The 15249-nt window shown below is 40.0% G+C and overlaps 1 protein-coding gene across 2 annotated transcripts in view; it reads right to left on the minus strand.

Annotated features, from left to right (window-relative positions):
* LRCH4 (leucine rich repeats and calponin homology domain containing 4) overlaps nucleotides 1–15249 on the minus strand; it is a 1419989-nt gene that overhangs the window by 106327 nt on the left and 1298413 nt on the right. For both annotated transcript variants that reach the window (XM_044077349.1, XM_044077347.1), the window contains exons 16-17: nucleotides 12005–12120; nucleotides 1336–1473 (exon numbers count right to left, since the gene is read on the minus strand). In XM_044077349.1, the coding sequence (XP_043933284.1) occupies nucleotides 1336–1473; nucleotides 12005–12120 (254 nt within the window). The remainder of the gene's footprint in view (nucleotides 1–1335; nucleotides 1474–12004; nucleotides 12121–15249) is intronic.

Consider the following 15249-nt stretch of genomic DNA (forward strand, 5'->3'; position numbering starts at 1 on the left):
ACATCTAGAGGGGTGGCATTGCATATGACAGCCTTGGGTCTGGATGGCTCTCACCTCTGTACTACTAAGAGTACCTAGGATGAGGGGACCAAATAGGCAGAATCTGTTTAGGGGAAGCCTGATGGTCCACAAGCACTGGGAGCAAAAAGTATATACCTAGAAAAAATAAATAAAAATAAACATACAGCCAGCCAAACAGGTAATTGTCTCCGTGTTCACATTTATGAACATGAAGTACAGCAAATGAGCTAATGAAGCCATGATGTAAAACAACTTGCCCCAAATAATATCCATTATAGTACGCAGATGACCTCCTCACTGTTTGATCCTTGGACCTGTGGCCCCATATATTAGTAACAAGCTCTACAGAAAGCACTTTCTTCTTTTAAGCAACAAAACTGCAGTCTGGATTCTTGTCAGTATTCACTAACTTGAAAGCAAAACATGTCCCATGCATTCCAAGTCAGTGAGCTGAAAAAAAAAACTCTTTTACAAGTCTTCAGGAGCCAATTACCATGTTAAAGTACACACCAGGCAAAAATCTACCAACTACATAGCAATCTACTGCAAACATTCTGTCAAAACTGGTGTAAGCATCACCCACTTTAGTGACTTCAAAAAAAAAAGCAAATGACCTAATACAATTCCAACAAATGGCAGATTTAAATAAGATAGATAAAAATGGTCAGTGACATAAGGACATAAGAAAAGCTCCCTGATCCATGACTTTTCTTCTTTAAAACACAAAATCATTTGTTTAAAAATAAATTGATGCAACTGAAAAAAAAAATTAAAAAATGAGATCTGTGGTATTCATTTGCAAGTGGAGAGGACAGTTCTCAGTGAAATTATCAAGCAGTTCCATGACAGAAGTGCAAGACCTACGACTAAGCCCTGCTTCTGCAAATGCAAAACTACAACTAATTACAGCAACTACTGAAACTGCTGTAATAAGCCCCTTGCACTCTCCCTGTGGGAGGTTGTGCCATTCACACACCTGCAACTTTTATATACTGTACTAACTCCAACATCACTGTACATGAGCCGCAAAGTAAGAGGGAAGCACTGCAACATAGATGTTCTCAGAAACCTCAACTTTCTGGGTTTTATTTCTGCCCTGCACCCCCAGCCAGCACTTGTGTATTTTCTGTTCTCTTCTTCTGACAATGACAGCTGTATCTGCCAACTTCTGATTACAAATTTGACTGGTTCACAATGTTCAGTTTCCAGTTGTAGTGGGATTTTGCTAACTTTCATAGCTACATACAAAGATGAATGCAAAATGATGGTCTGCCTTTTTTATTAACATTTCTAATCTGCAATTTTGTAACTCACCACTGCTGGGGAGGGAACATGAATAAATGCAATAGATCGCGGTCGCATATGGTTCACCAACTGACAAAGGACTGTGCCATTTGAAAGAGCTTCTCCAAGGTCTTCTGCTAATGTGATATTTAACCGAGACTCAACAGTCTGCAAAGAAAGAATACTTGTTAAGACATGTGGAAAGCTATTCAGTTCTGAAACCTGAAAAGAAACTTAAGTAAATGAAAAACGTTTCCACTGCATATTACTACTGACACAGGATTCAGCTTCTGTAGTACCACAGCTCTTTCCAAAAACAAGTCGCCCAAATCTATAATCGGTGAGTTTTTAATTCCAGACAAACAATATCAGACTTGTCACATTTGCTTATTTTGGTACATATGCTATTCTGATTAAATTAACAGTGATAGTGAGGTAGCATACTTCAGATAGCAGAGCAGCCCAGTAGTCCTCTAGACTACAGCACAGATTACCCACAGTGAAAAAAAAACATAAGGCAAGTGTCCCAAAAAGACAAATCTGAGACCCCAAGTTCATAGCAATGCAGAAGGTGCAACTCCATGTCAGAATCTTTATAGCTGTGAAGTGGGGGTGGGGGCAATGACTGCAACAACATATGAATCTACAATCACTGCAAGCACTCCAACAGTCCTCTTTAGTATCCCCTATACTTGTCCCACTGTAAGGCCAGAAATTATGTTGCAAACCTAGACTGTTCCACATTCTCTTGGCTATGTAACAACATTTAAAGGGAATCACTCTTTCTTGGTGGTTATGTCAAGAAGCAACAACTTTTATGACAGGGAAGAGCTGCACTCACAGGAAAAAGTCATACAAAATTACCAGAAAGCTCTATCAATGTCAGGAGAGTTAAAAACTGCACCACTGCTCTCAGTAAACACAGAAACTTGAAGGGGATGGGATACTTTTTACTAGACCAACACGAGTTTCAGTTATTGGAGCTTTCAAACTAACAGAAGCACTTCATCTGGGGTCGTGTTAGTCCAAAAGGTCAAGTAAATAGAAAACCTATTTTAGGCCAATAAAATGCATTACATCACCTCTGAATGAGAGTTTTCTGTCAGTGCATCAGCATGACATTTAATTTTGTTCCGTCCCAGAAAGGAAGCTCAGACAGCAGAAGGGGTAGGACATTTCAGTTTAATGGAAAGGGTCTTAAAAAGTCTTAAGACTGCTGAAGACAAACTAATGGAATATGCCTTGCCATCAAAAAAATAAAAAAAAAATCAGAAAACAGGATTTTTCCATTAGAACAACTGAATATATCATGCCCCTTTGTTTCAAGCTCAGCAAACAGTCACTGGCTGGTCCCCAATTTTAATTCTACTGATTCCACTGAAACAAACATTTAACTAACAAACTAATTCTCCTGTAACAAACCACTTCTCCATTTACATTATGGCTGTTTACGACTACAAACTATGGTTCACTAAACTTAAATCTCTAAGCACACTCCTTAGCTCGGCTGGAGTGGAGATATGTCCATGCACCTGGCATAAGGGAATGCCTTCTACTTCTAAGAAATCTAGTTAGAAAGGAATTTAGAAGATACAAATCTACCTTCCTCTAGACCCAGTAAACTGCTTCAGTCAAAACCTTAACAGTTCTGGTCACTGGGCTATCCCTGGCAGGCTATCCCTAAGGTCAGGAATACTGCAACAGCGACATAGAAGGACATTCTCAGTTACTTATACTCATCGTGAGTCTGGACAGTACGTTCCCCCTTGTTCTATATGGTGGGGTAAAACACCAGAGGTTGACTGCCTAACTAAGAGAGACTTCTGTCACAACCCTGGGCATGAAAGTGGGATTGGTGTGGAAGGTAACGTTGTCCTTGTGGAAGCTGAGAAAGGGCGGTCTGCACATAATGGCCTACAATTCAAATATCCTTCAAGTAGTAGTTATTGCCACTAGGAACATTTTTTTCATGTTGTTATCCATGGAAATGGAAATGACTTGAGATGCAACCCTTTAGACTATATAAAGGGGGAAATGATGGATCTCTCCAAGTACGTCTCTACGGGTGAAACAAACTAGTCTTGAGGAGTACGGGCTTACCAAAAACGATGCCACAATATAAGCGAGAGATGACTGACTTCAATAATTGGCTTAGTTATTGGTGACATTTTGGGAAGGTCCAGTGTCTGTCAGTGTGTTGCACAGATGGAAAGAGTACTTTGAGGGGCTGATGAAAGAAGAGAATGAGAGGGAGAGAAGGTTGGATGATGGGGGGGGGGTAGTGAATCATGAAGTGTAATGGATTAGCAAGGAGGAAGTAAGGATAGCTATGAAGAGGATGAAGAATGGAAAGGCTGTTGGCCCAGATGACATACCTGTGGAAGCATGGCGGTGTTTAGGTGAAATGGCAGTGGAGTTTTTAACCAGATTGTTTAATGAAATTTTGGAAAGTGAGAGGATGCCTGAGGAATGGAGAAAAGTGTTTTGGTACAGATTTTTAAGAATAAGGGTGATGTGCAGAGCTGTAGTAACTACAGAGGGATTAAATTGATCAGTCACAGCATGAAGTTCTGGGAAAGAGTAGTGGAAGCAAGGTTAAGAAGGGACGTGATGATTAGTGATCAGCAGTATGGCTTCATGCCAGGAAAGAGCACTACAGATGCGATGTTTGCTCTGAGAGTGTTGATGGAGAAGGACAGAGAAGGTCAGGAGGAGTTGCATTGTGTTTTTGTAGACTTAGAGAAAGCATATGACAGGGTGCCTAGAGAGGAGTTGTGGTATTGTATGAGGAAGCCGGGAGTGTCAGAGAAGTATGTAAGAGTGGTACAGGATATGTACAAGGGTAGTGTGACAGCGGTGAGGTCTGCTGTGGGAGTGACGGATGCTTTTAAGTGGAGGTGGGATTACATCAAGGATCAGCTCTGAGCCCTTTCTTATTTGCAATGATGATGGACAGGTTGACCGACAAGATCAGACAGGAGAGTCCCCATGGATGATGTTTGCCGATGACATTGTGATCTGTAGTGAGAGTAGGGAATAGGTGGAGGAGACCCTGGAGAGATGGAGATATGCTACAGAGAGAAGAGGAATGAAGGTCAGCAGGACTAAGACAGAATATATGTGCGTGAATGAAAGGGAGGACAGAGGAATGGTGAGGATGCAAGGAGTAGAGGTGGCAAAGGTGGATGAGTTTAAATACTTGGGATCAATAGTTCAGAGTAATGGTGAGTGTGGAAGAGAGGTGAAGAAGAGAGTGCAGGCAGGATGGAGTGGGTGGAGAAGAGTGCCAGGAGTGTTTTGTGACAGATGAGTACCAGTAAGAGTGAAAGGGAAGGTCTACAAGAGGGTAGTGAGACCAGCTATTTTATATGGGTTGGCGACAGTGGCATTGACAAAAAGGCAGGAGTTGGAGTTGGAGACAAAGCCAGAGAGGCAAGATTACGTTGGTTTGGACATGTGCTGAGAAGGGATATGTGGAGTATATTGGAAAAAAGTTGCTAAGGATGAAGCTACCAGGTAACAGGAAAAGAGGAAGGCCTAAGATGAGATTTATGGATGTGGTGAGAGAGGACACGCAGGTGGTTGGTGTGACACAGCAAGATGCAGAGGACAGGAAGAAATGGAAACAGATGATCCGCTGTGGTGACCCCTAACAGGAGCAGCCGAAAGATGAAGATGATGAGTGTCTGTCAGCTTGAAAGGACACGAAAGATAGTTCACTGTCTTTAGGCAAGGCTAGTTTCTAGCCATGTGTTCAGGACTTATTTCTTGGCTCTTCCTCCCTCACTGACCCTTTTTAGAGAGCTGCATAGATGTATTCCCATTGTTCCTTTGTATAACGCCTTTCCATTATCTCTTCCCAATCTTTTCTAACCTCCCGATTGATTATAGTTATGCAACATTACATATGTCCTACTAATTATCCCTTTAACAGCAATTTCTGTTCTAGACTAAACTAATAATGCGATCAGAACTGGTCTTTCGTTTAGCAATCCTGTCTCTTTCTCTATGTCTATACACGTATCAGTCCTTAGTAGGGAAGGTAATCTTTAAATTGCGATCCAAGCTTCTGTATAACTTCATCCTACTCGATTATCTTTCTTTTCCTATTATTTGTTCCCAAATCATGCTAATTTTATCTCCAATAAACTCTAGGCCCCAACTGCCTAGTTTCTGCACCCCTACATGCCAGTCATCCCTATTGGTAAAAATCTATCTCCATTCCCATGTGGGCTTACTTCTACAAGTACTTTCTCATACTTTACAACTATAATAATCTGTGTGGTGGTTGTTATTCAGACGAGATCGGATGGATTCAGGGTGGTATGGCCGTAGGCTAGCCTACAGCACCTGGCATTCCCAGGTGGTCTCCCATCCAACTACTAACCAGGCCCGACCCTACTTAGCTTCTGAGATCAGACGAGATCGGGGCCTTATTCTCCTTATGGACCTGCATCCAAAATCTTACTTTGTTCTTACTTCTCAGCTTTCCCCTATTTCAGCATTGCTCCATTCCACTTTGACTTATAACCTGTTTGTTATGTATATCAGCCTTAAATTGTGTACCTCTAACATATCCCTTCAAATCAGGTAATCCTATGCCATCTTCTCCTATTGGAAGGATAAACCTATCCAACTTAAGTCTTACCCTCTTCCTTTCCCAAATAAATTTCTCCAAATCTTTATCAATCTTTATCTTTATTTATCTTTATCAATTATGGTCCACAGCTTCTCTGGATGATAAAAACAGTCTCACCTGTATACACTTCTAGAGGGACTAAAACATTTGTACTGCTTGTACCTTGCTAGCCATATCCATAATCAAGAGCTTCCAGCTTCTCAGTATTTGTATTATCCTTTCTTTCTTTAATCTCCTCCCACATATCTTTAGAGGCCATAATACAATTGTTTTTAATCCATACTCCAAATTCATATTATGTCCCCAATAAATACAGGCACTGTGGAAACAATTTATGTGTGATTATATAGTTTACTGCTATAACCTTTGTTTTATCTTCATTTATTTTACATCTTGAAAAGATATGAAATTGTCTCAAAATATTCCACAACTTCATCTTTTGAATTTATCAACTACAAAATAATATCATCTGCAAATAAAACACATTTTTCTTGATTACCATACCAGTTATTATATATATACTTTTTTTTTCTTATTTCCGAGTCCCTTATTTTTTTGTTAATGGCCCTAAAAGTAAAGCAAATAAAGGGGAAAGAGGACACCTCTGCTTTGTTTTTCTGTTCAAACAGTTTGTTGAATAGGACCCCCCCCCATACTTCATAAATCCTAAGTAACCCTATTACTCTACCAAGGAATGAAAATGTTACCATTGCCCTGTTCAGAAAATCCAAAATGACTCTACTGAATGCATTCACTGCAATAAGACCCAACAACAACAGCAGTGGCATGTTCTTACCCTCTGCTTCCCTCTGTATCATTATTGTTCTATTAATGCTGACAAATGTTTGCTTCCCCTCCACAAAACCACACTGATCCACATCAATCAGTTTTGGTAACAGCTTTGACATTCTCTTACCTGGTACAGACAAACACTTTAAAATCATGGTTTAAATAGAAACAGCTCTAAATGAAGCAGGGTTTGAAGGGTCTTTATCCTCTTAGGTTATACAGCCATCACAGCTTTATTCCAAGATAATGGAACTCCCCCCAAGACCGTTAAACAAAACCTTCCAGATATTTATTGTTTTCTATCCTCCCAACTCCCAAACTTCCTCAGGAATTACCATCTGCTCCTGTAGAGTGCCCTGACGATTGGCTATACATCACCATTTTTATCTCGTATGTTAGCTATTAATTGCTGTGCCTCATCTTCCTCTCATCAACATCAACTCCCTTTTTCCCATTTTTCTACACAGGGTCAGAGGGCCACGTCAATTGTCACCATCTCTTTAGATTCAATGCCACTCTCCTAGCTTCACCATGGGTCATGCCTGTCTGTCTCAGGTTCTCTCTCACTACTTCAGGTCAGTTGTGCTGCATTCTAAAATAAATCCAAACTGCTCATCTCCAATCTTATGTTCTACTACTCTACATATTCATCTATTAATAACCCTCTCCAGCACTCCTGTGACAGGAGTATTGACACCTCAATACTGTCCACAGTTGTGAATAGCCACTTCGTTCTTGTACACTGGCATTAGAAAAAAATATTCTCCAGTCATCTGGAATATGCCTTTCTTTTCATAAGCTGTGAGAACTTCCTCTAACCTTGGCATACTTGTCTTTCATAAGTATTTCTATTTATGCCTTCTCTTGGTTTCCACATTACCTTTATACAGCTTTTCATAAAATCTCTGAAATATTTTTAATACCCCTACAGGATCTATGGTTATTCTTCCTGTTAAAGGCTAAGTTTATCAATGCTTTCTACTTTCTGTTGCCTAAGTTGCCATGGTAAAAGTTTCTTTGTTCATCAAATATAGTTGGTTAAACAGCACTTTTTCTAAACTCATGCATATTATATATCTTTAGCACTCTACAGTTGCTTCTCCTCTTATTCTGTAAGATTCCTCTCATTCTGCAATATTCTAACCTCTGTCAGCCTGTCCAAATAATTCCAATTACCTCTTCCCCAATACCACTTTTGCTCTTATTCCTACCATGTTTTTCAACTTCATTAACAAGCATTGCACCAAGCTCATCAGTAATGGCACCACCCACTCAAACCCTGAGGATGCAACTAACATCCTTACAAATTAAATTAACCTCAAACTTCTCCTCTCGTCTCCTCCAAATTTCCCCAAGTACAATGAATCCTGCTCATACCCCTCCCATGTAGCTACCTATGAACAAATACTAAAAGCACTCTAAGACCAAAAATACCTGCTCTATACGTCCAGATAACATAATGGTCATTTTCCTGGTCAGTAGGAAATATCTCCTATTAGTCCTCATTCTTAAACTATCAATCCCAGCTTCTCCTCTAGATACATGCCAGAAGTCTGAAGAACAGCTGTAGTACTTGTGCACAAAAGAGGCCCTATCATGGACTCTGGTAACAAAACGCCATCAGCAGTATCATTATAGGGTGACGGAAAATATCATTGAAGAGCCTCATAAATAGGGACATAAGGAATCTACAATCCTTAGAACCTAATCAATTTGGCTTTATAAAAGGCAGATGATTTCTTTGAAAAGTCACAGAAGCACTAGAGGAGGGTAACTTCATGCATACAGCTTCCCTTGATTTTGCTAATGCCTTCAACACTATACCCCATTCTGGTATCATCAATAAACTGGTCAAACAACTTAAATCTCTATGTAATGAGCTGCATTGCCAACTGGCTCACTGATAACACTCTACTGGAGTCAGTGGCACATTATCCTCAACAATTCTTGTTATTCGGTGTGTACCGCAGAGATCTATTTTGGGACCACTTCTATTTGTCATCTAGTTCACAGATAACTCCACGCTAGGAGCCAGCATCAACTCCCCTGAAAACACTCAGATCCTCCAATGTGGTTTAATATGGTCAAACTCAGTATCAGCATCATGGTTTAAAGCTAAATAATAATAACTATAGCATCGTACATTTTAGGAAACACGGACTCTCACATATTTACCACAAAAATAACATTCCTCTTAAAATAAATATCTCACATGTTTACCACAGAAATGACATCCCTCTTAAAATAAATACCTCATATAATTACCACAGAAATGACATCCCTCGTAAAATAAATACGGTCAGAAGAAACCAAGGCACTATCATGAATTATAAATCACCTTTGGCAACCAAGTTTCCACTGACATTAGGAAAGCCTACATCACTGAAATGATTACAATGGGCATCCCCTAACAGTCAAAAAAGTTCATCATTCCCCTCTTCTTATCCCTCCCTCAAGTTCGTGCTAGAACACAGTGCACACTTTGGTATATACCTGTCCAAACATCTAACCAACTTTAGAAACCTCGTCAGCTGATTCCTACGAAAAAGTCAAATATGTGCCTGCTATGTTACCCAGAGCGTCAAAGCCCTCCCTCTCTCCCCTACAGGATCTTACAGGATGATCTAAGCCTCACATACAGTGCTATAAATGACCCAATCCTACTTGATCTACTACATATCTGAAAATCTAGTAGTAACAGAAAGACAAAACCAAGGGACCTAAATCTATACCGCAACATAAATAGGACTTGTTGGCATGACAAAAACTTCTTCCAAAGAATTCTCCACTTCTGAGGCAAAATCTCATTTTCTGTAAAGCAAAGCAAGTTCCCCACTATCTTCACATCTATCTTAGCTGTTGGACATGCTCCACTTAAAGAAATCCCAATCCCTCCGAGCTACATGCTCTAGGGGCCTAAACCTTGTCACCACAATAAACAGAACATGCTGGAGAGAGATTCCTGTCCCAGAGACTTCCCATACTCTGGAACAGACTACCCATCTACGTCAAACAGAGCTCATTAGCACTCTTCAAGAAAATTCTTGATGACTGGATGGGTAATAGGAAATTCATCCTGGTGATCACTTCTGTGCCTATGCTTGAAAGGGGCACAGGAAAATAATTTTCTTGGGTGGCAAAAGCCAGGGTACCTTTTTGGCTAGGCTTGTATAGGCCATAGGGCCAATAGCCTAGTACCTACCTATGAACATAGATGAATGGATAGGAAACTGAAAATGAATCCTATGTCTAACCCCTATAGACAAGGGAAATAATTGAGTATATCAGTGAAAGTGCATAGGATAGGCTTCAAAAGGCTTAACTGGTCTTTCTTCTGCTACTGAAAATGCAAAAGTAATCCATGCCACAGAAAGCTACTGTGTAAACCACTGGTTCTATCGAGATAGGTATGTCTTAAAATGCTTTATACTATGTTACTCTAAACACTGTCAACATGAGACCTACTCTGCGTTTTGTATCGTATCACACGTGCAATGCTCTCTAACCTTAAGTCCGCTCCACTGTGGGCAAAATGAAATGAACAACATGGAAATACTGTTGAATTACAACTTTCTAAGTCTGTACTGTTACTGAAAATGTTGTGTATATAACAAGCTTACTCTAATCAAAGCCTTAAGCTTCGGTCATGAGTGAAAAAGTCCAGTACAAATTTTTCAACCTACCTGGTTGACAAAGAAATAAATAAAAGCAAAGAAAAAAATGTGTTTACCAGCATTCTGGTTAGGACTGATAAACACGGAACTGATTAACTTGGTAATAAATTTGAATCCACCAAAGGACCTTCTTTAGCCATGCCCCTGGCCATCAAGCAATCGAGGAACAAAAGTGTGATACCAAATATCAAAATTTATGTAAGCAATGCGCTCTTTACATGTAACATGTATGTGAAAGCAGCCTTAATACACAGGAAACAGTGCAGAATCAGGCAGATGCAGCAAAATAATGTCACTAGTGGTACCTTGATCAAACTGAATAATTAGAGCCGATAAATGACAATCACCTCAGTCTCCAAGCACCATCTCAACCTACCACCACTATTGCTGTAGATCGAGATGAGAAAAGAAACCGAGCGCCCTTTAAACAGCTTCATCATGTATGTCTGTGTTTGCCTGGAGAGAGTGATATTGGGTGACGCCTGGTGATGCAGCACTACACTGCAATGTAAGGGGGGGGAGGCTTTATTGGGTGACACCTGGTGATTACACACTGCAGTGCAATGCATGGGGGGGCATTATTAGGTGATGCTGTACTGCACTCCAATGCATGGGGGGGGGGCTCTATTGGGTGACACCTGGTGATGCATTGCAATGCATGAGGAGAAGCTTTACTGAGTGACACCTGGTGATAATACGTTGCAATGCATAAGGAGGAGCTTTACTGGATGACAACTGGTGATGCTGCATTGCACTGCATGTGGTGGGACCTTAATGGGTAACACCTGGTGATAATGCACTGCACTGTAATATGTGTGTGGGGGGGACTTTATTGGGTGACACCTGGCGATGCTGCACTGCACTGCAATGCATGGGGGCTCTACTGGGTGATGCCTGGTGATGCACTGCAATGCATGAGGAGGAGCTTTACCAGGTGACACCTGGTTATGCTGCATTGCAATGCATGAGATGGGACCTTAATGGGTGACACCTGGTGATAATGCACTGCACTATAATGTTATGTGTGAGGGAGTTTTACTGGGTGACACCTGGTGTTGCTGCACTGCATGCAACAATGTATGGGGAAGGACATCAGACAAGGCAGGGCAGCAATGCATGCTCTAATACTAGTAGAAGTTCACAGGAGGCATGTGTATTAGACAGTTCTCTAGTAACCTGCCATTATACTGTCAGTGCAGCAATGGCATTTGTTCCAATAACCGCTGCCAGACACCACACATAAGATGGAAAGTGGGACAAGTTTCATACAGCTCTTCTAGACAGTGGTGAGAATCCTTCTGCTAAGGGAAAGCTAAAAGCATGGAAGAGCCAAAGGCTGTTTAATGCACCAAAGTACCAAAACTCAAACATTATGGTAACAAGAAGCCTGGTGATGTGTGTGATCGAATTCAGTGTGATACAGAAACAGACAGTAGAAATCTTTATAGGGGAGTGAGTAGGTCTCATGGAACTAACAGCCAAAAAGAGCACATTTACCTGAAACAAATGAAACACCATGAGAAAAAACATCCAATAAAGAAATGAAAACATGTTCAGTAAGTATGAAACATGCTTCCTTTGTACTTCACATGCATACCTTGCGCAGCTGTGCTATTGCTTCCTTGGATTCCTGCTGATCCCTGTTCTGTATCCTTGGTGAGCTCCTGTACTCATAAGGAATAGCTTCCAAAAGGTCATGTACAGGGCTGGAAACTAAACAAAACAGAAAACACAAGAGGAACACAGATTTAACACTGAAAAAGAGAAAGTATATTTTGCATTTATTCTGGTAAGTACTGTGACTATAACCACGAAGCAAACTGGCAACAAATATTGACACTATACCCATCAGCCCCCACTATCTTCTTTGCCTAACTAGTCTCCTACCTAGCAATCTCTCTCTCTGCTCCCAATGACATATACATTAAAATATTCTCCTCTTACTCAACCCACACCCTCCAATCATCACCTTCTGTACACTATCACCCCCACTACCCTCCTATTGACTCGGCTATTACACTCCCTCAATTTCAATAATCCTTATATGAAACCAACTCTATAAATATCTTGACACTAACTGTACAGTACAGCTAACTAACCAACAAAATATCTGTCGTCTCCTTGCTAAATCCAGGAACCTTACATAACTCAACACCCTGCCCAGAAAAAAACACAACAAATAGTCAATATGTTTAATGCCCACTTTATTACTTCCATCCAGAAACTAGTGAATGACATCAATAGCGGCAAAAAAGTCTCAAAACCCAGACAGCTCAATACGAGAAAACAATATCCCTCTCTCATCATTTCCGACAAACTCTTCTAATACTAACACCTACACTCCTTACTTCACTACGCAACCAGTACCTACATCCCTAGTACTTAAGACTCTTATCCAAACTAAAACCTTGCTGCTTATCTGCTGATAAACGTCCACCTTAAATATCTACAATTTGCTGCCAAAGCAACTGCATACCCAGTCAGTATTCTTATAAAATCACTCCATCTCAGAATATGTACTTAATATATGGAAAAAATCTATCCTAACCCCATTACATAAAGGCAGGAATTCCAATGAACTCTCTAACAATTGCCCTATCTCCAAACTCTCCCTTCTATCAAAAATACTGGGAAAATGCGTGCATGCTCAACGTCTTAAACACCTCACTGACAATGACCTCCTTGCTCCAACCCAGCATGGTTTCTGTCTAGCACACAGTACCATTACAGCTCTTTTGTCCAATAAACACAGTAAACAAAGCCCTAGATGCAGGCCTAGCTACATCAGTAATTCTGTTACAGCTATCCAAGGCTTTTGACACCATCTCTCATGCTTTACTGTTAAAACAACTAGGAAAATTAGGCTGCTCCTCTAATGCCTAACATGGTTCTCCTCCTACTTAAACAGAGAACAATCAGTCAAATGGCTCATTGAACAGTCAGAATACCAAGCTAATAGCATAGGTGTCCCACAAGGATCCATTGTCAAGCCCCTACTTTTTAGCACCTTCATAAGGTCTCATTACAAAGTAAACTCATTCAATACGTGGATGATTCCACCATTACCTCCTCTCCTCTTACAACTTCTCTGATCTCCTTAAACTCACAGAAAACTCATTTTCATCCACTGAATTCTCGCTAAATGATTTTCAACTTCTGTTGAACCCCAAAAACTCCAAACTCCTACTATTCTCTACAAAACCACCACACACAGACTTTAAAATATTTTCACATAAGACAAAAACTGAACTAGTAAACTCATCAAAATTATTAGGTATAACTATCGACAGTAAGCTCACATTTGAACATATTCTTAACACAATAAAGAAAACCCATTTTAAACTAGGTAAATTTTCCCGTCATAAACTTTATCTTGACAAACACCAAAGTGAAATTAGCCAACAATCTTCTTGTTCCCTCCCTTCACCAACCTCCATTCAACCCTTTTTAATAAATTCCAAGCAAGTTCTTATAAAATAGCTAAATTTGCCTCTGGCATGTCCAACTGCACCTGCACACATCATTGCCAAGCTACATCTCAATTGAATTCCCCCCACTACCTACATTACACTCAACTTACTCTTGCCCACAACTTACTTTTTAAACCAAATAACTGCCCTGCGCATCATTCTATTCTTCAAGCATACACTCCTATCTGCACACTTAGATCCACTAATAAACATCTCTTAAATATATCCAAACCATATAAAAGCTGGTGAGTGCCTGTACTCCCACAGCACTGCCAAGGAATGCCATCCCCTCACACATCACATACCTTGACTCGCTCAAAGCCTTTAAATCTGCTCTAAAAAAATATTTTCTAAACAACTCCACCAGCTCTTGTACAACAAATTTCATGCCACCATAACTGTTTTTATCCCTTTTCACATAAAACTTTTACTAATACTTCAAATACAATACTTATCAGATAGCTAAGAAATGTATATTTTTGCCTCTTGCTGATTGCACTTTTATTTTTATTAGTTTCATGATTATACTGTAATTGTATTTTTTTTCAGTTTCATTAGGACTATGAGTGACTCTTGTGATCAGCAGATGTCATCACTTTTCTTTTGTAATGTATATAATGTACATGCATGTTTTTCTTAGTATTGCTCATTGAACTTTTCTTCCTGAGCCTCCAGTGAAAATGGGTCACTGATCCAGTGGACTTTCCCAGCTAACAAATACAAATAAATAAATTGCAAAGCTACTACTCTACATAAAATCAGCCTAGTATGTGTATTTCTGGATGCAGCAAGGCAGTACTACTTCCTGAATGAATCAACCACACCAAACAAGTACATTTGTGTTAGAATATATCTACTTAGCTAAACAATATTTATCTGTATCTGAATAGAAACCAAGATATATAATCACCCATCAATTGTTAAATGTTTTATATATATTTTATGTGGAGCTTTTCTTCCTGGGCCTCCGCTGAAAATGGGTTTCTGACCCAATAGGACTTCCCCGGCCAACAAATGTCAATAAATACATTTTTTAGCCTTTGCGGCCTTTGGGCCACAACCTGGGAAACAAACTAGAGAGAGAAGGAAAGACATTTCAAGGATATATGTGCAGTACATAGCAGAAGCAAAAGATACCACAACAAATACAATGACAGACAGAAGGTCCTCAATCATGACAGCCCACATAATGAAGACTGAAAAGAAGTGTACTGCATCACTTTAGCAGGTAATCGGTGCCACTTTGGTGTTTCTTCTACAATGCATCAACAAGTCATTAAAAAAATGGTGCATTTTAGGTTCACAGGCAAGTACTACGCCAGTTGCCCTAGTGGGATATTCCAAGCCTATGTAATTTTCCTCAGAGGAGAAA

The sequence above is a fragment of the Protopterus annectens genome, chromosome 7.part0 (assembly GCF_019279795.1).
Source record: "Protopterus annectens isolate FY-2018-M chromosome 7.part0, PAN1.0, whole genome shotgun sequence".
In the NCBI taxonomy this organism is placed as follows: domain Eukaryota; kingdom Metazoa; phylum Chordata; order Ceratodontiformes; family Protopteridae; genus Protopterus; species Protopterus annectens.